General features: G+C 34.8%; 1 protein-coding gene across 6 annotated transcripts in view; it reads right to left on the reverse strand.

Moving 5' to 3' along the window:
• LOC129750037 (voltage-dependent L-type calcium channel subunit beta-1) overlaps nt 1-26699 on the reverse strand; it is a 442665-nt gene that overhangs the window by 260563 nt on the left and 155403 nt on the right. For 5 of the 6 annotated variants that reach the window (XM_055745235.1, XM_055745226.1, XM_055745223.1 and 2 more), the window contains exon 3: nt 3431-3466. In XM_055745235.1, coding sequence (XP_055601210.1) covers nt 3431-3466 — 36 coding nt within the window. Of the gene's footprint in view, nt 1-3430; nt 3467-26699 lie in introns of those variants that run through there. The other variant, XM_055745234.1, reaches the window with a different exon arrangement.

Genomic DNA, 26699 nt, shown 5'->3' on the forward strand with positions numbered 1-26699 from the left:
ACAAATCTCACTACAATGCACTGTTTAGTGGTAATTTCAATCTAGGAAGACAGCAAACATCAAAAGTCATCACGTGACAAAAATTGTAACAATGTTCATAATTACCCCATAGACAAGGGGGTAATTATGAACAAACGGGGTAATTATGAACAAACGTTTTACGCCCACAAGCTGCAACTTAAAAATATGAAAAAAATCTTAAAATGGAGAAGGCAACCAGTCATTCATTTTAGGTTACTTTTCAGTATTTTAAAATTAAAGAGCTACTTGTTTGAGCCGATAGTATAAAAAACTGGGTAATTTTGTTCATAATTACCCCGCCTAGCCCTACCAGCTGCGTAAAACTAATCAACGAAAAAAATCTGTCGATTTTGGATTAGTTCCTTTGAACGCATTGAACACACCTTTTGTTTACTTGAACCAAGTGTGCCAAATAAAAACAAAATCAACCTGACTCAAAGAAATAAAGAAGGCAGTTTGAGGCCCAAACACATCGCTACACCTTGACAACCTTTGACAGTTTAGGTGTTTTGCTCGCCAAAAAGAATGCACCGAAGAAGAAGAAAAACAAATTACATTCGTGAAAAGTAATCTAACAAATATTGCGAATCGGTGTCGAAAATTTTTATTTTAGTGTATCTTGCAAATGCATTACGGAGGAATGAGTAGCATCTATGTTCTTTTTAGGTTCCTGGAAGGTAGTTTAACAGCCAGCGGTTTCTGCATTACGGAGGAATATGGAACATCTTGGCCTATTTATGTTGCTGATAGGTGCAGCAGTTTAACCAAAGGAAAGTTTATCCCAGACATTGCGAAATGTACGAATAATCTCTGGTGGTAGTGATGACTTCAGGTGGAGAACATTTTCATCACAAATAACGATAAAATGTTCGCAATAATGAGAATAATGGATCCCAGGAATACAGGTACGAACAAACTTTCTTTGACATGTGTAGATTAGACTGGCCCAAATTTGTATGGGATGATTTTTACAACATTTTTTTCAACACGGCACCCCCTAGATTGGTGCATTTAGGTAGAAAAATTACTTACTGAAAGTTTCAGGTCATTTGGAAGAAGCACGAGCTGGCGCAAAGGACTTGAAATTTGTATGGAGATTTTCAGCAAAATGTATGAAAAATCGACATTCTTTCCCTCTTTGTGTTCTAATATATGTTATCAGTATGCTAGAAAGCTCAGAATTTCAGGATTTGTAGTTCAAACAATGACAAACAAGTTTATAGAAGATTATGACGCGATACGAGTTGACTGTGATGAGGTTTTGCAATTGAATGTGCGATTTTTTTCGCGTTCCAACGATATATCGTGAACGGTGTATAGGTGGATTATTAGTACTAACTTGATCGCATCGTCACGCAATGAGAATAACAGATAGAAAGTTTGTGTCCTAGACAAATATCCGCAAAAAGTTGAAAGAAAGGTCACAAACTTTCTATCTGTTATTTTCATTGTGTGACGATGCGATCAAGTTTGTGGGATTATTAGCCCATACTCCGTTCACGATATATCAAAGAAATGCAAAAAAAAAAAACTCACATTAAATTGCGGAAAACTCAGCACAGTCAACTCGTATCGCATCACAATCTTCTACAAACTTGTTTGTCATCATTTGAACTGTAATTCCTGAAATTCTGAGCTTCCTAGCATACTGGTAACATATTTTAGAATACCAAGAGTGAAAGTATGTCGATTTTTCATACATTTTGCCGAAAATCTCCATACAATTTTCAAGTCCTTTGCGCCAGCTCGTGCATCGGCTAAATGACCTGAAACTTTCAGAAAGTCATTTTTTCACCTAAATGCACAAATTTAGGGGGTGCCGCGTGGAATATAAGGATTTTTTTTGTTGTGGGCCAGTCTAGTGTAGATCACCAATCTTCTTGCATTTCACTTAGATACATGGTTTTTAATTTTATACACGAATGTCTTGTCCATTCTGTTAAAAATTAACGTAGCATAAGATAAAAAAAAAGAGTTCTAAAGAAGTTCAGGCAACAATTATTCTAGAATTTAAATTCAACCAACCTGGTACAAAAGCAGAGTTTGCTTTTTCTTTTTGAGTCAATGGTTGAAATTGTTACAAGCATTTTATGTGTTTCCGTTTTCGTTTCCGTATCATAATTTTCCCCAAATTTTATGGTTTTTCGGAATAATTATTGCAAATTTTGCTATCGCACTCGTTTGAGGGTCAATTTTGCTCTAATTTTGCTTGTAATAAGAAGGTGCATAGCAAAAATGTGATTTAAATTTACTCGTTTTTCGAATGTTTTGAAAGCATTTTGATGTCAAATTTTGCTGTCAAAGAGATTCTATTGATGCCTTGAATAAGCATAATTTTGCTTTCCCAGCTCTCGGAAAACGAGGTGTAGTTAGGGACTCAGTTTTAGCAAAATTTGGTATCACTTTGCTAACCAAGTATGGAAATTTGTGCTCTCATTTTTGCTGTATACCATCTTATGTCAAGCAAAATGAGAGCAACTTTGGCTCTCACGGCGTGATAGCAAAATTTGCTATAATTTTGCCATAAAAGTCTGCTCGGGTTGGGAGGACTTTCAATCAGTTCCACTTCAACGAAGGGATGTCCCCAAAGAGAGGTTCTATCACCGTTGTTGATTTTGAAAAATAAGAAATAAATTTACTTGATCACAGAAGAGTTTCCATTGCTAGTTCTGTCCAAATATTAACATCTCAATTCGACTTACCAAAGATAATCACCAGTCGTATCGTTTTTCAGACAACCATAATAACATTCGCGAGACCAATCAAAATGACAAAATCGTTTAAAATTACTCAAAGACCTGCGCATGACCTACAACAGAAGACATCATTCATCCATCGTCAAGATTCATCTAACAATAATTGTTTTTCTCACTGCCGAAGTATTTTTCAATCCTCCACACCCTTTGTCTTACACTGACGCAGGCTCGGTTTCACACAGATCGGTTACATGTTATTAGGAATAGTTTTTGTTTCGTTTGAGTGTGGGCATTTTTAGGTTTTTTTATTTGCTTCATTCATTCATGGTTTCGGCTAACTATCCAAGTTTAATGAGAGTTTCGATTTTTTTGTTGCTTCTAATTTCACTTGAAACTCATCGAGTTTTGGAGAAAATTAGAGGTACCCATCAGAAAAAAAAACTTGTGACTCAACAAACAACCTTAGAGCATGAAACCGCTTGCTGGCTTAGCTACATAGATAGACAGTAGAGTTGGGTAAAAAAATCTGTAATGATAGTAATTTTAAGAAAGGGGCTGCTTTTGGACATGACAGGAATAAACAAAATCACTGCCGGACTGAGTTTTTTTTTCGGCGGGGGGATCGCCGATCTGGCGTCCGCAATCTATTTTTCTTTGAAAAACAATTCGTGTAAGATGAGGTGTTTGAAGAGTAGTTTGGTGGGTAAACTTACTTTTGATGAGATTAGAGTTAGAGTTGGTGACGATTCCTGAAACGAGAAGAAAATGGAAAAATAATTATCGGTAATTGCGGATGTGAAGAGCCAGTGTATTTACGAGTGAAAGAAAGATAAGTAGCGTTTTTTGTTTTGTTACTGATATAATCGTTGTTTGGCTTTTGGAATGATAGTTGAGCATCAGTTGGTAAGGCTAAAGTGAGAATATATTGCACAGATCCCAAATTTGTGGAAGATTTCGCAGATTGTATCGGTACATAATGATACCCGTTATTTAGATGTTTATTTTAAGATTGATACATTTCAACAGTTCTTTTGAAAGCCTTGTTTGAGAAATATTTATTCTTCCAATGCATTGTTTGTTAAGCTATGCTAATAAAATATTTATCAAGCTTTGAAATTGTTTATTTTCTTCAGACTAAGAGTAAAATAAACGAGAATATCATAAGCTAGTAAAGGGAGTCTCACATCCAATTGCATCATCCCAGAAAAAAAGCTTCAAAATCACTTAATTGACCCATTTCAAACTTTCAGGCAATAAACTTAGAACCGTTTGAGGCCCTTAGAGAGAAAGGGGTATCAGAGCAAAAATGATTGATTTTGAGTCAATAATGCCAAACTATTCATCATATTTCGAACTATATTCTGTGAATTCAGATTTTTTAAATTTTTTTTAAGTACTTTCACCACCTTTAACGTAAGAAAGAAATATACAAATTTTCGAAAAAAAAATATGTAGAATGGCCTATACAGTGAGTTTTCTCGAAATAAGATTTTAGGCGCTTAAAGGGCGAATACGAAATCATTTCGACATCGAAAATGTCATGCCAACTTTCTTATAATGTTTAGAATCAAATCAAAATTTTAGGGTAGTTTAATACAAATATTTACTTCAAAAATAAAAGGAAAAGTTCATCGATGGTGCCTAGAGTGTAAAATTGAACGCAGTTCCGCTTGACGCCCTCCATCAAAGTCTTTACAGTGTCATCCGGTACCTGTTTTCATGCTCTTTCGAAGTTCCCGCTTCATTATTTCCCAGTACTGCTCCAGCGGGCGCAGCATCGAACAGTTTGGCGGGTTCATGTCCTTTGGAACAAAATGGACAGAATTGACCTCATACCACTCCAGGACACTTATAGAAAAGTGGCATGATGCCAAATCTGTCCAAAATAGCGGAGCTTCGTCGTGCTGTTGCAAGAACGGCAAAAGGCGCTTTTCGAGCCACTCAGATTTGTAGATCTCGTCATTTACTGTGATCTTTGTCACGAAAGGCTTACTCCTCAGTCTGCAAGATCAGATGGCCTGCCAAACGAGATATATGGAGGCGAACTTTGACATTCTCTTCTTCTTAAATTTGTCGTCCATATCGAACTTGCTCTAGCCGGTGAAAAACTCCAACCCCGGAATTTGCTTAAAATCGGCTTTTATATACATTTCGTCGTCCATCACACAGCAGCCATATTTTGTCAGCAACTTCTCGTAGAGCTTCCGTGCCCGAGTTTTAGCCGTCGATCGTTGCAGCTCATCGCGTTTTGGGAAGTTCTGTACCTTGTATGTATGTAGTCCAGCTCTTTTCTTTGCATTCTGGACGTAGCTCTGCGACATGCCGGTCTTTTCAGCCAAATTACGGCTTGAGACGTAGGGATTAGCTTAAATCATCTGCTTCTCCTTTCCCTCCGTCTTTTTGTTCTCCGGTCCCGGTTTTCTTCCAGCTCCTTTACCGGGGTCCAAAGTCAACCGCTCCTGGAACCGCTTTAACACTCTGGAGACGGTTGAATGATGAATGTTCAAAATTTTTCTCAACTGCCGGTGCGACAGGTCAGGAAATTCCAGGTGTTTGGAAGGAATTTGTTCTCTCGACTCGCGTCGGTTCATTTCATTCTTGTTGAATCGATAAACATGACTTCGAGTTTGACAGCATGTAAACAATACACATCAAAGAGAAAGTGTGCAAAATTTGGTTAATATCTTCTTAAAAATTGACCTTTTTCAGATACTCACTGAGTGCCTGCTTCCAAAGAGTGCAGTATTTTTCAATGGGTCTAAGATCATGTTCCTCAATACAAAAGTGAAAGTTTTAGCTTTATATCACTTCAGGACGTACATAAAATAATGGAACGAATGAAAATAAGTCAAATTGGTCCACTCTAGAGCTTTGTATGGACTTATAACAAGCAAATAAATGCAAATCCAGCTGTAGAGGGCTTCAGAAGCAACTTTTACCGGAAACCGGGTTCCTTTCAGAAACTCACACCATTTTTGGACCCTTCAATATTTATCTTGAATTTTACGATGGCACCGAAAGTTTTCAAACTTAATAACAACAAATAAGCTATTAATACGATTCCAAAATGGTATTTGTACGATAATTGGTTCAGTACCCAAGTAACCATAAGCTCTGAAATCTAGCACCAATTCTGCTCTAACGCAGAGCTTGATTCTGTGCATCGTATTAGCTTTGTGAGCCAGGTTTGACGAAATTAACTGGACCTGAGGGCCTGAATCAAGTTTTACATCAACCAATTCTTCTTGTGTGCGTGACGGGAGCGCGTCGACTGGACCCGGACATCTCGAACCAACCTGTGGGGATGCAAGTTTCTTAGGAACGAAACTGTACGTCACAAAGTCAGAATACTTGCCTGTTATCCGGCGCTCCCTCGAGCGGCGCCGCGTCACACCCGCATTTGATGAACGTTCAGAAGATTGCAGAGGGAGCGCAGTATGATGACTCCTCGAATCGACCAGTGTTGAATTGAGTTCTTCTACACTTGATTCGTATCCATCGCTGCAATCTCTGTCGTCTGGATTTCGTTCTGACACAGTAGCTGGAACACAAAACTTCTGCTGATGAAAATCTCCCTGGTTTTCGGATTATATAATCGAAACTTTTTTGAATGAGCTGCGTAGCCGACAAACAAACAAGCTTCCGATTTCTTATCCCACTTACGCCTTTTGATTTGTGGAATATGAGCCATTGCCTGTGCTCCAAAAACTCGAAGATGGCTCAAATCAGGACGCTTCCCAGTAAACCTTTCTACTGGAATAACTTCAAGAACTTTGGTTGGCGAACGATTTATTAAATACACTGCTGTGCCCACTGCTTCAGCCCAGAACCGCTTACTTAGGTTAGCATCAAACAACAATGCCCGAACTCGTTCCACGATGGTGCGGTTCATCCGCTCTGCCAAACCATTCTGTTCCGGATTGTAGAGGACAGTAGTTTCATGAACTACTCCGTTGACACGAAGAAAATTGTCGAACATTTTGTTTACGTATTCCGTACCATTGTCGCTTCTGAGACGCTTTATTTTCTTGCCCGTCTGCGTCTCGACCATGGCCTTAAAATCCTTGAACGCTTCTAACAACTGATTCTTCGATTTCAGGTAGAAAACGAATGTCACCCGGCTTGCGTCATCGATAAACGTTGCCATGTACCTACTGCCACCAATCGACGTCGTCTCCATCGGACCACAGAGATCTGAGTGAATTAAGTCCAAGACTTCATTTGACCTCTGCCCGCTCGACTCGAATGGTAAACGTTGCTGTTTCGCTTCTACACACGGCACACAAGGATACAGCTTTCCGTTCTCGTACCCCAAACCAGTGGAAATGGCTCGCAAAATCCGCATGTTGCGCTCGTTCATGTGACCTAGTCTTCGATGCCACAACTGGAAACTGGCCTCTGTTCGAACCGTTAACGCCTGTTGATTGCTGACCAAATTCAAACGATAGAGACCGTCCGTCTCTGTGCCAATGCCTACTACATTGCCCGTGTCGGAATGAATCACCTTGCAAGTCTCTTTCATGAAAATCACCCGGTAGCCCATTCTACAAATACGGCTGACCGACAACAGATTCATGGCTAGATCTGGAACACATAACGCATTAGACAACGTGATCTCACTTGACGTACCTTGGACATCTGCTTCCAGCTTTACTGTTCCAATCGCGACGACTGCCACTTCAGCGCTATCGGCAACGTTGACCGTTTGAGTTGTCTTTTCCAATTTAATAAACGGTTCCTGGGAGCGACATATTTGACTTGAGGCCCCAGAATCGAATATCCAGTACGCCGGTTCCTTAGACGCTGCCAGCCCAACACTGAACGCTGCATTGGACTTCCTCCGACTGCCTGATGAGCTGCTACTTGCAGTTTCTGCCCACTTGCATTCCGATGCGAAATGCTCTGCGCCTTGACACTTAAAACATTTGAGTTTCGAACGATCCTTCTTCGTTGACTTCTTCTGATGACTAGCAAACGCATCATTCGATCCAGACGATTTGTGACTGCCAACTACTGTCACGTCTTGCAATATTTTGGCCTTCACGGAATCTGCTGTGATTTCCTTTCCAGATGCCTCTAATCCCATTATCATGGGCTCATAGGTATCAGGTAAACCCATGAGCAAAATACTTGCCAGCCAAATGTCGTCTACCTTGAAACCAACCTCCGTTAGCTTATGACTGGTTGTGGTTGTGTAGCACATCCTCTACCGAGCTGCATTCCACCAAACGAACGCTGGTCAACTTCCGCAGCAAACCTATCCTTCGGTTTATTTCGCTATCCAGGAAGGCTCTCTTCAGGTTCGTCCAGGCTATCTCTGCTGTTTTGGCATCTTGAAACAAACTATAATTAAATGGTTCAATGCCTAAACATATGGTGGCAAGGGCACGCAAGGATAATTCAGGATCTACATCGGCGTTTTCCTGTACTTCAACGGCATTCCAGGTCCTTTCCCGGATCAGCACCATTTTCATACCGAACGCCCACGTGCTGTAGTTTTCTCGGCCTCGGAGTTTTTCCGCTACCGGCAATGACATGCTGCTTACGTGCATCCTGGTGCTTCCGACGGTCTCTTCTCCACCATTGCGTGTTACGTGGTTTCCTCGACTCGTGCTCATGGTTCTTGATTTTTAAATTTAATTCCAACGAAATTTTCCAAACTGTGAAAATTTTCTTTACTTGTTACTTTCCCTGACTACGGTTGCTATGGGGCTGGGCCCATAACCTTTTAGAGCAAAGTAAAAGGCGACTGCTCAGTGGGAACCCTTAGCAACTAGTAACATTTTATTTGTACTACAAATCATGGCTTACTTAAATATCTAACAACTACAAACTGCTGATTGACCTTACGCATTCAACTATGAATATAATGGATTCAACTGTAATGATATAACAGATTCAACTAAAAATATAATAGATTCATACATTTGAAATGATTGAATCTAGGAATTGAACTACACACTACGAAAAAAATCTGTAAAATCACATCACATGTGATGTAAATAAAAAAAAAGCATCATATATGACGGGGTTTTCAGTGCTATTTGGAAATTACACGCCAGTGAAATGTTGCAACGTGTAAAATAAAAAATGATGTAAAATTTGGCAACATGTAAAATAAAAATGATGTAAATTATAAAACCATTGAATATTGGAAGAAAAACTTTCCAATTGGAATCTGATTTGATTTATTTATTGGTATTTATGATTCAATAATGGAATTATCTCTTGTCGTTATAAAAATAAAACCTTTTTGTAATAAATTTAATTTATTTAATTTGGTGACAATGATTTTTTTAATCTCACAATTTTTTTATATTAGGAGTCACATTCACACTTTATTTTTTCTCGAAGACCGGATCCAAAGTTGAATAACTTGGAGCCGCTCCCAGAACCGCATCCTGCTTCACGAAGATCTCTGGGAACTTTAATCGCGGGAAAACTGCTTAAAAAATAGTTTTTGGTGCACAACTTTGACACTTTGTTTAAATTTGTCTGATCCTATTAAATTGAAATTCAATGTCCTCATCACATTCCATGTCGTGTAATTTTAAGAAATTTCTATTTCTATTACATCACATATGACGTAACAAATACGAAGCATCACATATGATGGGATTTTCAGTGCGAGTTGAATATTCCACGTTTGTAAACTTCAAAATACGTGTAAAATTTAAAGACATGTAAAATATTAAAGACGTGTAATATTTAATTTGCACTGAAAATTCCGTCGTATGTGATGCTTCTTTTTATTTACATCATATGTGATGTAATTTTACATCAAATACATAAATTTACATCAATAAACCGCGTTCCACGTCATGTAATGATACAGGTTTTCAATTTCAGTGTTATTAAGGATTCAGATTTTTTTTCTCTGTGTATGAACATAGTAAATTAACCTAAGGTTAATTTACTTGTTTGGCGGAATGTCATATTATAAGACCATTCGAGTTTTTTATTAGTTGGATGTTACCAATTAACTGTCACATCTTATCAAGCGTATTAATTATGCGGCCAGGTAGAGAATACATGAATGTACAAGAATGGGGCAAGGTAAGATTGAGCCGACCAATTGTTGCACGATCCTATAATTATGGATTGTACAACAATCCATATGTATCAATTTTTTTTTTTAAACCGTGGTATAAAAGTTGTCCAACAAACGTTTTGTAAAGAAAACCGATACGGAAAATGTTATGTTCGACGTAAAACTTTATTTGTCGAAGGAATCTTAAGGTTTTTGTTAACAATCAGCACAAAAGAGGCGCGAAAAAAAAACAAGAAGAAGTGAGATCGTCATAAAACGCATATTTTGCAGCATAAAATATCTTTATAAGCCTTATTTCATCAGAAAACTTTCCAAATAACTTGATCCAGTATTATTCGAAAGATGGCTGAAATATTGACAATTTTAGTCGACTTGTGCAACGATGGGGCAGAGGACAACGTTTATAAAATCACCTTACATATAAAATTTCTGTCTTCATATGATTGAGCTGACAGTATTCAGATAAAAATTTTAACGCTCATCGTTTGTAATGGAACTGAGATGCCTCACGTTTTTATGTGCACATTTCGATTATCTTTCGAAATTCATCTTATGTTTCAGCTACCTGAGAGAGCAATAAGAGCATCCAGGTAATGTGTGTGGGTACAGGTCAAAAATGATATTTTTTTTTCTTTGTTTCATCCATGCCTTCATATCTGTATCATGTGACTATGTTTATTCGAATGATTTAGTTGTGCCACCACCAGAAAGTTTTTTTTTCATTTCATGAGGTCAGGCAAGGTAGTTAAAATTATTTCGAATTTGTTTCCCACTAAATGGGTAGCCCGCCCGACTTCCAAATGCGCGTTACTTTATGGATGTCGCGGGTGGTTAATTACACGATAAGACGATGATTCATGACACATTATTTGAACCCGGCTGGGTCTTGCGTCTGACTTTGAATGTAAGCGTTTTTTTTAAAAGGTTTCGATTATTCAGTTCACTCTCCGAATTTTTTTTTTCTTCTATGGGGTTTGATTAAACCAAGGTGTGAACAAATACATAGTCTTCGAATCGAAAACATATTCTTTAAATTATAAATTCGGATACGTTTGCCGAACGAAATGTTCCCAATATCGAACGAAACCAGCCTAAGTGCAACACATGTATGAAAAATTCATTAAATTTGAAGCAATTGCAATTCCATTCGGATATCGCAGCACCTTTCCGGCAATCGGAATAACATTTCCCTCACCCGAACCCCGACTCTGAGAAAGAAAAGCGGGTTGATTGAAAATAATAAACCCTTAAATAAAGGAGAAATTGCAGCCAGCTGAAGAGTGTGTTGAGGACCGGAGGAAAAAAAAGGATTCCACCTCAATGGTCCTGTCGAAATCGGCGGCCGGGCAAAAATTGAAAGAGGAGAGGTTTTGAAATTGAAATTGAATTTAGATTGCTTCATATAGGCGGAAAGATCGTCAATGAATGAAAGCGAACTTTTGACTCGCCGAGGCCTTTTTTTTTTGCTTTCTTTATCCACACATATCGATGGTGAGCTGATAAATATTTTTTCCTCCTTCTTGAAGGACGATTTCTTTGAAACAGGCCATTGTGGAAGGAAAGTTTTGGCGAAAGTGAAAGAAAACTGAATTGTTCGGGACGCGAGAAATGACGTTACACTTTTGGGCAAGGAGGTGGATGTTTTGAAATAATAAGCAAATCCCTCAGTTAAGGATTAGGTATATCTCGCTCGGCATCTTTCTTTGTCATAAGTTGATTAAATCTTCCCTTTTGAAAGAATATTTTTTCTTAACATATGGTGCGATTTGAAAAGTTGAAAAACTGAAGTGAAATTAGACAAAAAGTAAGAAAGAGGAAAAGACAGAAAGACAGAAAGACAGAAAGACAGAAAGACAGAAAGACAGAAAGACAGAAAGACAGAAAGACAGAAAGACAGAAAGACAGAAAGACAGAAAGACAGAAAGACAGAAAGACAGAAAGACAGAAAGACAGAAAGACAGAAAGACAGAAAGACAGAAAGACAGAAAGACAGAAAGACAGAAAGACAGAAAGACAGAAAGACAGAAAGACAGAAAGACAGAAAGACAGAAAGACAGAAAGACAGAAAGACAGAAAGACAGAAAGACAGAAAGACAGAAAGACAGAAAGACAGAAAGACAGAAAGACAGAAAGACAGAAAGACAGAAAGACAGAAAGACAGAAAGACAGAAAGACAGAAAGACAGAAAGACAGAAAGACAGAAAGACAGAAAGACAGAAAGACAGAAAGACAGAAAGACAGAAAGACAGAAAGACAGAAAGACAGAAAGACAGAAAGACAGAAAGACAGAAAGACAGAAAGACAGAAAGACAGAAAGACAGAAAGACAGAAAGACAGAAAGACAGAAAGACAGAAAGACAGAAAGACAGAAAGACAGAAAGACAGAAAGACAGAAAGACAGATAGACAGAAAGACAGAAAGACAGACAGTCAGAAAGACGGAAAGACGGAAAGACAGAAAGACAGAAAGACAGAAAGAAAGAAAGACAGAAAGACAGAAAGACAGAAAGACAGAAAGCCAGAAAGCCAGAAAGCCAGAAAGCCAGAAAGCCAGAAAGATAGAAAGACAGAAAGACAGAAAGACAGAAAGAGATAGAAAGATACAGAAAGAGACAGAAAGAGACAAAAAAAGACAGAAAGAAACGGAAAGAGACAGAAAGAGACAGAAAGAAACAGAAAGAGAAAGAAAGAAACAGAAAGAGAAAGAAAGAGACAGAAAAAGACTGAAAGTAACAGAAACAGACAAAAAGAGACAGAAAGAGACAGGAAGAGACAGAAAGATACAAAAAGAGACAGAAAGAGACAGAAAAACACAGAAAGAGACAGAAAGAAACATAGAGAGACAGAAAGAGACAGAAAGAAACGGAAAGAGACAGAAAGACACAGAAATAGACAGAAAGAGACAGAAAGAGACAGACAGAGACAGAAAGAGACAGAAAGAGACAGAAAGAGACAGACAGAGACAGAAAGAGACAGAAAGTGACAGAAAGTGACAGAAAGAGACAGAAAGAGAAAGAAAGCGACAGAAAGAGACAGAAAAAGACAAAAAATGACAGAAAGAGACAGAACGAAACATAAAAAGACAGAAAGAGACAGAAAGAGACAGAAAGACAAAAAGAGACAGAAAGAGACAGAAAGAGACAGAATGAAACAAAAAGAGACAGAAAGAGACAAAAAGAAACAGAAATAGACAGAAAGAGACAAAATGAGACAGAACGAAACATTAAATGACAGAAAGAGACAGAAAGAAACAGAAAGAGACAGAAGAGACAGGAAGAGACAGAAAGAGACAGAAAGAAACGGAAAGAGACAGAAAGAGACAAAAAGAGACAGAAAGAGACAGAAAAAGACAGAAAGAGACAGGAAGATACAGAAAGAGACAGAAAAAGACAGAAGTAGACAGAAAGAGACAGAAAGAGACAGAAAGAGACAGACAGAGACAGAAAGAGTCAGAAAGAGACATAAAGGGACAGAAAAAGACAGAAAGAGACACAAAGAGACAGAAAGAGACAGAAAGAGGCAGAAAGAGACAGAAAGAGACAGAAAGAGACAGAAAGAAACAGAAAGAGACAGAAAGAGACAGAAAGAGACAAAAAGACCCAGATAGTGACAGAACGAAACATTTAATGACAGAAAGAGACAGAAAGAGACAGAAAGAGACAGAAAGAGACAGAAAGAGACAGAAAGAGACAGAAAGAGACAGAAAGAGACAGAAAGAGACAGAAAGAGACAGAAAGAGACAGAAAGAGACAGAATGAAACAAAAAGAGACAGAAAGAGACAAAAAGAAACAGAAATAGACAGAAAGAGACAGAAAGAGACAGAAAGAGACAGAAAGAGACAAAATGAGACAGAAAGAGACAGAAAGAGACAGTAAGAGACAGAAAGAGACAGAAAGAGACAGAAAGAGACAGAAAGAGACAGAAAAAGGCAGAAAGAGACAGAAAGAGACAGAACAGAATGAAGCAGAAAGAGACAAAAAAGAGACAGAAAAGACAGAAAGAGACAGAAAGAGACAGAAAGAGACAGAAAGAGACAAAAAGAGCCAGATAGAGACAGAACGAAACATTAAATGACAGAAAGAGACACAAAGAGACAGAAAGAAACAGAAAGAGACAGAAAGAGACAGAAAGAGACAAAAAGAGCCAGATAGTGACAGAACGAAACATTAAATGACAGAAAGAGACAGAAAGAGACAGAAAGAGACAGAAAGAGACAGAAAGAGACAGAAAGAGACAGAAAGAGACAGAAAGAGACAGAAAGAGACAGAATGAAACAAAAAGAGACAGAAAGAGACAAAAAGAAAGAGAAATGGACAGAAAGAGACAGAAAGAGACAAAATGAGACAGAAAGAGACAGAAAGAGACAGAAAGAGGCAGAAAGAGACAGAAAGAGACAGAAAGAGACAGAAAGAGACAGAAAGAGACAGAAAGAGACAGAAAGAGGCAGAAAGAGACAGAAAGAGACAGAAAGAGACAGAAAGAAACGGAAAGAGACAGAAAGACACAGAAATAGACAGAAAGAGACAGAAAGAGACAGACAGAGACAGAAAGAGACAGAAAGAGACAGAAAGAGACAGAAAGAGACAGAAAGAGACAGAAAGAGACAGAAAGAGACAGAAAGAGACAGAAAGAGACAGACAGAGACAGAAAGTGACAGAAAGACACAAAAAGAGACAAAAGGAGACAAAAAGAGATAAAAAGAGACAAAAAGAGATAAAAGAAGACAAAAATAGACAATAAGGAACAAAAAGAGACAAATAGAAACAGAAAGAGACAGAAAGAGACAGAAAGAAACAGAAAGAGACAAATGGAGACAAAAAGAGACAAATTGATACATAAAGGGACAAAAAGAGACAAAAAGAGACAAAAAGAGACACAAAGTGACAGAAAAAGACAAAAAGACGGATGTCTGTTATTCAAATTTGATAAGCATTGGTTTCTGCCTTCAAAAATTCAAGCTCGCTCAATCAACGGTTGTAAGATTTTAGTACCGAGCAGTAAGAATCTCCACCCGGAATGAAAACAAACAATCACTTATTCAGATCAAAACATTCTCTCCTGGCCCTCAACTTGTTTTCCCATTACTCTTCAAGACGCCTCCGGAAATGCAAGACGCGCTGCTGGAGGAGAAGGAAAGCCAGAAGTGTAAGATGAGCATAAATTGTGAAAAATATTTTTGAATGAAAAATGCATGAAAACAATCGACAATCGTGTGCTTTTCCCGACACGGCTGCTAGAAGGTTTGTTTTCGTTTGGATTTTTTCTTCTATTAAACCCGAATTGTGTGATGTTACATGATCTTTTTGTATTTTTTTTTTATTTTACTACAAGCCCAACATTTTAAATTTATTTTTGGTTAAATTTGTGAGTTGTGTTCAAATTTTTGGGAACAAAAATTTAAAAAAATAACTAAAATTTGATGACGTTTTCCTAATCGGGTGTTCATCTCCCACCTGTTTTCAGTTAAATGTACTAGAAAGAAAGGGGGGATAAGCAGCTAGGCGAAAATTTGAATTTATGGAGCAATTACCAAATTGTTTACAGAAACTTAATCGATCCGGTCAAAAAATATCAGTCCAACCGGGGAATGGGAAGTACTTTTCATCGATTAATGGAACAATTTTCTTTTTTTTGTTTGTCAAATGTTTTTTGCCTCAGCAGAAAAAAATTTCTTCGGAATTAATGGTGAATCAGTGAAAAATTGGAATGTGGAGTATGTTTCCTTATTGAGGACAAAAAAAAGTAATGCATACTTAAGTATTGTTGGAGTTTTCTGATCCAGCTTCATTTCACACTGGCTTTGTTTACGTTACTATTTATACGTTGCAAAATAGATGAAATCTTGACGGATCTTCTCTCTTCTCTTCAGCTGGAGATGATTTCCTGAATATTTCATTGAGAAAAACTTGTTCCGCGAGAAAAAAAAATCCAGTGAAAGATGATTTTTCCCTAGTTGTTAGTAGGGGGTACTAGATTAATATTTTTGCTTATATTTCTTGCTTTGGGTTGGACGCAAAATTCTAATCAGTCTTAAATGTTGTTTATCCCTTGTTTTTTGTTGGCGGTCTTAACGCTTCTTAGGTGAGTTTAGCTTACAGAGTCTTTGAATAATTTTAGTGAAAATATAGGCTCAATAACAAATGTATTAATTTTTCTTTATTTTCGATAGGATATAATCTATTCGTTACATAAAAACCTCGCAAAAAACTCATACTTCAACTTCATCGTACCCATCTAATTGCTTCTGCTAGGTACAAAGCCTGAAAGTAAAAGTACCGGCCTTTATAACCTACCACAATTCCAAAAAAAAAACCGATCCGTCATGAAAAGATCCATGGTAATGAATAAATATATCAGTGAGTGGAAGCTGGAAAAGATTGAAATAAGTAAGATGGACAGAAAAAAACAGCTCGACCATCGTTCAATTCCAGCAGCATTCGTCACACTTTACTTTCGATCAAATTTGCGTGCTACACTTTCCTCCAATCAACAACAACAACCGAGTGTGTTCAGTTAAATTTTACTTTCAGCTGAGAAGCCGCTTGATTTGTTACCTATAAAATGAGCGGGTTAATTTTGGCCACTTGTTGTCTGTCCGTCCGGCTCATCGATTCGAATTACGTAAAATTTGAAGGTTAACATCAAGCACGTGACAAAACCGTGACCAATGTGAATTTTTTTTTTTGCTGCCCGGTTGTTTTACAAAGATGAGTTGAACGATGTTTACGTTACTATTACGTAAATATAAAAGAAGAAAAATTTATTTTCATTATGTATTGCAATTAAATCTTCAGATTTTTTTTTAAAACTTCAAATTTTGACAATTTTGACAATTTGCTCAAATTTGACAATTTTGACAATTTTGACAATTTAGACAATTTTGACAAATTTGACAATTTTGACAATTTTGACAATTTTGACAATTTTGACAATTTTGACAATTTTGACAATTTTGACAATTTTGACAATTTTGACAATTTTGACAATTTTGACAATTTTGACAATTTTGACAATTTTGACAATTTTGACAATTTTGACAATTTTGACAATTTTGACAATTTTGACAATTTTGACAGTTTTGACAATTTTGACAATTTTGACAATATTGACAATTTTGACAATTTTGACAATTTTGACAATTTTGACAATTTTGACAATTTTGACAATTTTGACAATTTTGACAATTTTGACAATTTTGACAATTTTGACAATTTTGACAATTTTGACAATTTTGACAATTTTGACAATTTTGACAATTTTGACAATTTTGACAATTTTGACAATTTTGACAATTTTGACAATTTTGACAATTTTGACAATTTTGACAATTTTGACAATTTTGACAATTTTGACAATTTTGACAATTTTGACAATTTTGACAATTTTGACAATTTTGACAATTTTGACAATTTTGACAATTTTGACAATTTTGACAATTTTGACAATTTTGACAATTTTGACAATTTTGACAATTTTGACAATTTTGACAATTTTGACAATTTTGACAATTTTGACAATTTTGACAATTTTGACAATTTTGACAATTTTGACAATTTTGACAATTTTGACAATTTTGACAATTTTGACAATTTTGACAATTTTGACAATTTTGACAATTTTGACAATTTTGACAATTTTGACAATTTTGACAATTTTGACAATTTTGACAATTTTGACAATTTTGACAATTTGGACAATTTTGACAATTTTGACAATTTTGACAATTTTGACAATTTTGACAATTTTGACAATTTTGACAATTTTGACAATTTTGACAATTTTGACAATTTTGACAATTTTGACAATTTTGACAGTTTTGACAATTTTAACAAATTTGACAATTTTGTGACAATTTTGACAATTTTGACAATTTTGACAATTTTGACAATTTTGACAATTTTGACAATTTTGACAGTTTTGACAATATTGAAAATTTGGACAATTTTGACAGTTTTGACAGTTTTGACAATTTTGGCAAATTTGAAAATTTTAACAAATTTGACAATTTTGACAATTTTGACAATTTTGACAATTTTGACAATTTTGACAATTTTGACAATTTTGACAATTTTGACAATTTTGACAATTTTGACAATTTTGACAATTTTGACAATTTTGACAATTTTGACAATTTTGACAATTTTGACAATTTTGACAATTTTGACAATTTTGACAATTTTGACAATTTTGACAATTTTGACAATTTTGACAATTTTGACAATTTTGACAATTTTGACAATTTTGACAATTTTGACAATTTTGACAATTTTGACAATTTTGACAATTTTGACAATTTTGACAATTTTGACAATTTTGACAATTTTGACAATTTTGACAATTTTGACAATTTTGACAATTTTGACAATTTTGACAATTTTGACAATTTTGACAATTTTGACAATTTTGACAATTTTGACAATTTTGACAATTTTGACAATTTTGACAATTTTGACAATTTTGACAATTTTGACAATTTTGACAATTTTGACAATTTTGACAATTTTGACAATTTTGACAATTTTGACAATTTTGACAATTTTGACAATTTTGACAATTTTGACAATTTTGACAATTTTGACAATTTTGACAATTTTGACAATTTTGACAATTTTGACAATTTTGACAATTTTGACAATTTTGACAATTTTGACAATTTTGACAGTTTTGACAATTTTAACAAATTTGACAATTTTGTGACAATTTTGACAATTTTGACAATTTTGACAATTTTGACAATTTTGACAATTTTGACAATTTTGACAATTTTGACAATTTTGACAATTTTGACAATTTTGACAATTTTGACAATTTTGACAATTTTGACAATTTTGACAATTTTGACAATTTTGACAATTTTGACAATTTAAACAATTTTGATAATTTTGACAATTTTGACAATTTTGACAATTTTGACAATTTTGGCAATTTTGACTAAGTAATGGAAGAATTCTTGGCAGAGGTTATCGAAAAAAAATTCTCAAATCCCAAAGAATTCGAAACCTTGAGGTGCCATAGCAACTGATCCCACGAATGCCTTCATAATTGAATGTTGGTTTTTCTTCTTCTTGATGGTTTTAAAAAGGAACATTGGTTTACTTGATTTTAGTATGGAGTCTGCGATCGAAGGCATAAAGCAGGGATTCGAACGGTGGGTACACACAGTACCTAAGATTTTTTCTCTTCTCGGCGTGTTCGAAACCTGAAACATGGACAGGAATTAATCCATAAAACTACCTGAATCGAGGGTTGTGTTGTTTATCCTTCGTTTATTTTTTTATCTCTCACAAGCATTGAGCTTATCTCATGACCACATATTCTTGCTTTATGAAGATTGTGATGAAGATAACATTATAAAAAAATATACGAAGCAAAATCTCTGGTAACTTATAACCGAAGGTAAATTGCAAAAAAGTATAACGTACAGACTTCGATGAAGTTTGTGTTATTGAAACCAAATTAAAATGAATGAGAAATAAATCTAGAAAATGAAAAAAAAACTACTCAAAATCACCGAAATCAATCCTCTAATGAAATTCATTTGCATTAACCTCGTCAATTGTACTTGGTTTAATGTCCGCCTAGAAGACTGAAATTAAATTACAACCATCCTAATCTTCGATTGACTCTCTCGCTCTGCGGGACATCTGCTTAGTCGTCGGTCATTTCTTTCGAATGCTGATTTTCGGTGATGGTCCATCAAAAAGGCTCGAACGTCGATGATGCGTCTTGGAAATCGATCCGGGCCAAACGACGAAGAGAAAAAAATCCAGCCAGCCAGCATCTTGTCCGAGGCCAAATTTTAGGAACAAACGTCAGAGAGGTGCTTTTTTTGGACACTTTTGATGACCCCATAAAATTGTAGGTATCCCTCTCCTTCGAAAGTGATCGAGTAGTTAAATTTCTAATTAAAAACAATTTTTATGACACTTTATCGATCTGTGTATGTTTGTTCGTGTTGTTTTGTTCCTTGGTCTTTCTCCTCACCTGGATTTAAGTTGAACCCCCTCGGGCTACACTTGCATGTAAACTAAACTGAACGAACTCCAAGAGACGAAACGAGAAAAAAAACGTCATTAAATCGAATGGTAAAAGCAGCTTGTACCAAATCTTTCATTAGGGGCAGGATTCGAGTGCTGGCAATTTCAGGAGGGGGTGCTGGCTGATTCAGCCTTCGTTGTAGGTGGAAATGTGATGATGAACGCACCAACATTAGGTGAAGGTACCGAGCAGCAAAAAAAAACAACGATCATTTGACGGATACCCAATGCTGGAAGCGCGTTCACCGAATTTGGATGGAGTTCATGACTCAAGAAAACGATTATTTTCTCGTTTTCTCGGAGATAATTTCTTTCTTCTGACATGCTTCCCCCCTCAAGGGCTAAATTGTCGCGACAGCATCCGATCGGTTTACGCTTAGGATCATTAGAGCGTACTGAAAACTACTTGTACGTGTTTTTACAGTGGCACACATGAACACAGTTGAAAAGTTTCTTAATTTCTACCATTGATACTTTTTAAAAGAAGACATCTAAAATCAAAAATATTTTTAGGATATATGTTACAAAATTCGTTTAATTGCTTGGAATGATTTGGTTTCACTTAGGAAACGCATTAAAAGAAACAGCACTTTTTTATTCTTAAAAAAAATTCGAAAGCTTTGAAATCAAATTAGTAATTTTCAAATTCTTTAAATAGTCTTATGTCTTTTAAATTTTTGTACTCAACATTGGTTTTCGATTATAAGTATTCTATAAAATTTCTCAAAGCCGGTAATCAATTGAATATTTTTAGTATTCAAATTCGAGAATGACCATTCATTTTATCCTTTCTATTTTACAGAATTTTGACAATTTTCAAACCTAAGAAAAACTTCGGTCATGATTTTTTTTACATTTACTTACTAATTTTTTTCGGAAACAAATTGTTAACCAAGTAGGCGATAGAATTTTCAGTTAATTTGCAAAAATATCACTCAGCACAACTGCGAATCCATTTTCTAATTGTCGATTCATATTATTACGATTTTCGAATTTCTACCAAAATTTATTCTTTGAGTGCATGTTCACTGCAGGAGCTTATTGTAATCGATACAAATTAAAAAAAACACTTTTAGAACTTCAAAATAATCAAAAACAGCGTTTGCCAAAACTGCTTTTAAAATAAAGGAATGATTGATATTAATTATCATAAACACAAAAAATGTATCGATGAAAAGTAGGAGAAATCTTTTTAATCTCAATCCCTTTATTTAATACACAACTAAGAGCAAGTTCACTTGTGTTGGGAAAAAGTGGTAGAAATTTTGACACTTTTAGCACATTTTGAAAACTTTACTATGCAAAAACATTTTCAAGATCTGCGGCCTTCAAGTTTTTTTTACAACACATGTTCTATTTTCGCATGCTGAGATGCAAAAATCACATACGGCTGAAATAGAAACAGTGCTAAAAAAAAAACAATACAATGCCCAAAGATCTTGAAAACATTTTTACATGGTGAAATTTTCAAAATGTGCTACAAGTGTCAAAATTTCCCAACACCAGTGTACTTGCTCTAATTGAAAGATAATAAGGAGACAGACTTGGTAGGCTGTGCTTGTGAGTGACGGACACGTTTATTTGGAGCTGAAAAATCATAATAAATTAAAATAAAGTTATGAGAACAAGAATCAGTTCATTATAAAATTTGGATTGTCCCCGGATTTTGCGGATAGCAGGAGCGGAGATGTTACGGGTAAGTAATCATCGAAGACTTATTTCCGCTGAACATTATCAAGCTGATGCCACCGGTTCAGAACGACTAGGCGCAGTAACTCTTCGAGCGACAACGACATCACAGAATTATACCTTCTAGTGTGGAATCGATGGTTCAGGAATCGAGAAAAATGGATGAGTATGGTTTTTTTCAGTGGGGGAAGAGGAGGATTATTGCCCAAATAGTTACTACCAGCTCAAAAACATAGCTTGAGAAATTTTGATAAAAATCTTATGTTAGTTTAAATTCTAGCATGTGATGGAACTGTTAGTATCTTGATTGACTTCTTTGGTAAGAAATTAAAATTCGAGAAGTGTTTTTTCTTAGCTTGAGTAATTGTTTTCAATTTCAAAATTTAAAAAAGAAAAGTTATTTCATTGTATAAATGAATTCAAGTAGTTCATGCATGAGAAATGCAGTTAAAGCTTATTAACGATGTCTTGTCCAACAGCATCAATTTTTCCTTACTTGACTGTTCAAGCACACGCCTACTAGGGTATCGGACCTATTTTGGACCGCTTTGGGAAGTAGCTATGCTATTTCCTGAAATAAAAAAGTACATGTTACAATTTTCGACTGCTTTATCCGTTCATTACGAAGATCAAGGCTTTTCCTATCGAAAGATATCGTCGTTTGTTGCAATTTTACGAGATTTGAGCCTATAAACTCGTTTTTGGTATTGGTATTTTGGACCACCAGGTTTCTATTTTGGACCACCCTATGGACCTATTTTGGACCACCCTTAAACTAAATAAGTTATTTTTCTAAATTTTGACAGCGATTGATGCGCAATTATGCGAATGATTCATTTAATCTTTTCCTTTCTTATCCTTGTAGTCAAGTTTTGTTTGTTCACGTTAATTCATTCCCGAACTAATTTTCTTCAATTTTTTACCACCCTCTGTTTTGGTACACATGTTTGTTGAATATTTGATACTACAAATAGGTATCTGTTTTTTTTTTCTACAACTATGTTTAAGCTTATTGTGCTTTAAAACAGGAATTTTCGATAAGAATAGAGTAAAATAGTGTGTGTTGTTGTATAGTGTGATTCAAATAGTTCGGAATTTCCGACAGCACAGTGCAACCTGCGACGAAATTTGTTCTGCAGTGTTGAATACTGGCCAGTTTTCTTATCTTTAGGATCAATTTTTAGATCGCAAATCTCCTTCAGGCGACCCAGTGATATAATCTGTGTTACTTGGGAAGTTAAGACATCATCAACTCCGCGACATTAATTGATGCATTTTGACTTGAAAAACCTTAGTGGATTTGGTTTGGCTTCAGTTCTGTAGAATACATAGATTCAAAAAAGATAAAAATGTGGGAGAATTATGCGATCTTTTAAACCATTTTAAAGCCATATTTTTCGCTGAAAAATTTGCAAAGTTCATTTTTATCTTTGAAATAACTTTTCTCTTCGAAAAACTATCGTTGGAGTAAATTCTTTAACAGTTTTTTTTTTTAAATTGCATAACTACAGGGGCTGCAAAACTAGATTTTTAGTACTTTTTCGCTAGTAATTTTTACTTATAAAAAAATTAGTTTTGAACCACGTTAATCTTAAAGCTTTAGTAGAATATATAATTTGTTAAAATGGTTTTATATTTACTGGTTATAACTTTTAGATAACACTGATTATAGTTTTTCATGAAGCATACAAAATAATGAGTAAATAAAAAATGTGCATGTGCTGATTTTTTTAAGCTTCTTTAAGTTGTAGCTTTTGATAACTGCTTATCAAACAGTTGCCATTAACGTAGATTGTAAGATTGACGTGGTTTGAAGCATTGTGCACAAAAAGTAAGTTAAAACAATGATTGGCATATTTTTATTCCGTTTGAAGTGAACCTCGTCTAAAGGCGGGTTTGGACGTTAGCGAGTTGATTAAACAAAATAATGCCGAAATTCCAAATTTAATTTATAATAGGCGATTGAAATAGTGTGCATAATTAATTTTATATCGCGCCGTACAACGTTTTATTACGTTCATGGACATTAAACAGTAAGTTTAATACTCAGGTTATGTTAGGTGGTCCAAAATAAGTCCCTAAGGGATTAAGTAGGACTTATTTTCGACATGAGTCAAATTGCGATTAAAACAAGTTTTTTTGTTCATCAAGCTTGCAAACTAGTTTTAAAGTATTTTATCATAGCTGTGAACATGTTTGTAGTTTTTAAAACCATCACAGCTAGGCAGAAAACTTCTTGGAAGTAGACTCCAATAATGGCACATCCTCCTGAAATGGGCTTGATTTGACCCAACTGTGAAAAATCCAAACTTTATTTTCAATTTTCTATCCCTCATCAGCTTATTTAAATGGAATCTTAGATATGATTAGAATCATGAGAAAAAGCTTTAACTATATTTGTTCAAAATTTAAATGATTAACATGATTTATGAGAGAAAAATAGGAAAAAAGCTGCAAGGTAGTCCAAAATATGTACCCGGTCCAAAATAAGTCCGTTACTCTGGTTATGAAGATAAATATATCCTTCACATTCACTGGAAAATTAAATTCGGTGATAAATACTTGAATATTTTTTATAACTTTGGTAAAATAAATTTAAAAAAATACCTTAACCTAATTTTTTAGGTATATTAACAGATTTCTTCTTTTTTCAAGTATTAAGTATATTTTCAATTACACATTTATCGTTTTCATTATTTTTAGATGAATTTTCATTTTATCGGAACATAACACATCTTTATTAAAATTCGATATATTTTTCCTTTTGTAGCGTTATAATTAAATACAGACCCCGTTCGTTTTTGGCAACATTCGATTTTGGCAACATTCGATTTTGGCAACATCCGATTTTGGCACATGTGCCAAAATCGAACGGTTTTTAGAAACAACATAACCTTTTAGTTTTCGTTATAACAGGACCAATTTGATTTATACAAACACCATAAATACGTTTTTATGTTCTGAAATGGTGATTAAATGCAACAATAAAAACAAAAGTTTTTTAAAAAAATTATAAAACACTCAAAAATGACAAAAAGATGAAAAATTCAAAAAGTTAAAAAATAAATTTAAAAAAAATACTGAAAATGACAAAAAACAACTAAAAAATTATGATGAATGGGAAAAACAGCAAATATAATAAATGAAAACAAAACAAGAAAAGTGCAAAATGCATCCAAAACATGATGAAAAAACAAATAAAAAAATGACTATAAATGGTCGGAAATTGACTCAAAACAACGTTTTGATAATAATTATAGTTATTTTGTTAAAATAACTGAAAAAAAAACTGAGAAAAAAACCGTTCGATTTTGGCAACACAAAATGTACGGGCGTGTTGCCAAAATCGAACGGGGTCTGTATTTGTGGTTATTAAATGTTGAGCGTGTAGTATGACGTAGTTCCATTTTGTGGTGACAGTTCGCACGTCCTGTTTACAAAGTTATACGAACGAGAAATGGGTTGCGGCGAAATTTTTCGTGAAGCTGCAATTTAACGCAAAACTCAGTTTTAGGATAGCAAAAAACCACGTTCCATTTTGTGACCTAAATTTAACGATTTTTTTGGTTTCTTAACGGTTATCTCTCAGGGACTGAACAGAAAATTGAGTATTTTGAAAATCACAAAAAGGAGGTTTGTTATTAAAATGTTTTAACTTGTTTTTAAAGCCCATTTTTGTCACATTTCTTCTGGACCAACCCAGAAATATCATGTTAGTAAATTGTGATCAATGCTACAAAGTTTTGCGATTTACGTGTATGAGTTTTTGGTAAAAGTTAGCCGTGCAGCACACTGACTTTCAGAGTGGAAAAGTCACTTTTTCCTTCATTTTTTCGATTTTTTGTGTATGATACTAGTGGAGTACGTGGACGCCAATTCAAGATGTGTATAGTCACCCAAAGCTATGCTATGCTATGCTATGCTATGCTAGCTCAACTTTTGTAGATAAACGACTTCAAGTTAAAAATATGTTTCCGAAATATTTTCGTTAGTTTTATTTTAAACCATCACTATGCATTTAAAAGATGCGAAATGTCAGAGAAATCCTATCGCATTGAGTTGGTTTTCTGCAAATACGAACGCAGATTACACAAAGCAACACAATTCACATTTTTTCGAGGTGCAAAGAACTTTAGAACTAATTTGGAAGCGCTGACTCCATATATGTAGTAATTTTTTTTCTAACAGCTCTTGTTTTCAAGATAACTTTGGAAAATGAGTACAAATTCATTTAATCAATTTGTGCACTTTTTTGGCACAACTGCAGAAGATATATTTGGATTTGGATGAATATTTGAAAATTAAAAGTTTAAACTCAATGAACAACTTTTCCGAGGATCGCGACTTTTGACTTCTGTGAAAAAAGTTATAAAAGTTTTCTTATTGTTTATTTTTTCCAAATTTTGCAAAATACGGCAATTTGATGAAATTTTCAGTAAATTTTAACTCAACGTGAATCTTAGAAATTTCTTAAACAATAGGTTCAATCGTTTTGCAGTCTTCAAAATAGTTCTTCAATGAATTAAAATCTTTCATATCGAATACTAGAAGATTTTTTTTCAGCGGTGAGAACTATTTTTAATGTTATCTATTTCAATTTTAATTTAAAAGCTCTATATCTCTAGATATTTAATATATAGGCAGAGTCTGAATTTTTAATTAAATGGAAGTTAATAAATAGATTCAAATTTAGTTTTTGGTTTTCAATTAAGTTTGATGGTTTACAAAAACAGATCAATTCAAAATTTCTTCACGCCATATTACTAAAACAAGAGCTGGAGGATCAAATCTAGCAAATGATTCATATTCAGGATGCCAAAATCTTCCAAAAACAGTAATTAAAACAAAGGCACTAAAAATGCTGCTCCCTTATGTTATATCAATTTATCTACCAACCATATTTTTTTGGGCTGCTTTTTGCTACCAGAATAGCATTAAAAATGTTGAAACAAATTTTCTTCCATAAAAATTTTCTATGCACAATTGAAACGTGTTGCGTTAACTCAGGAATCAACCAAACTATCTAAAATTTTACTTTGAAACTTGGTGATTTATCGAAAAAACATAAGGGAGCTGAAAGTCGTTTTATGCAGCGATCCATTAAATCAAATTTCAACTACAGCGGAAAACAATCGAATAGTCAAAATCGTCAAAATTGTCAAAATTATCAACGTCGTTAAAATTGTCAAAATTTTCAAAATTGTC

This window comes from Uranotaenia lowii, chromosome 2 (assembly GCF_029784155.1).
Source record: "Uranotaenia lowii strain MFRU-FL chromosome 2, ASM2978415v1, whole genome shotgun sequence".
Lineage (NCBI taxonomy): Eukaryota > Metazoa > Arthropoda > Insecta > Diptera > Culicidae > Uranotaenia > Uranotaenia lowii.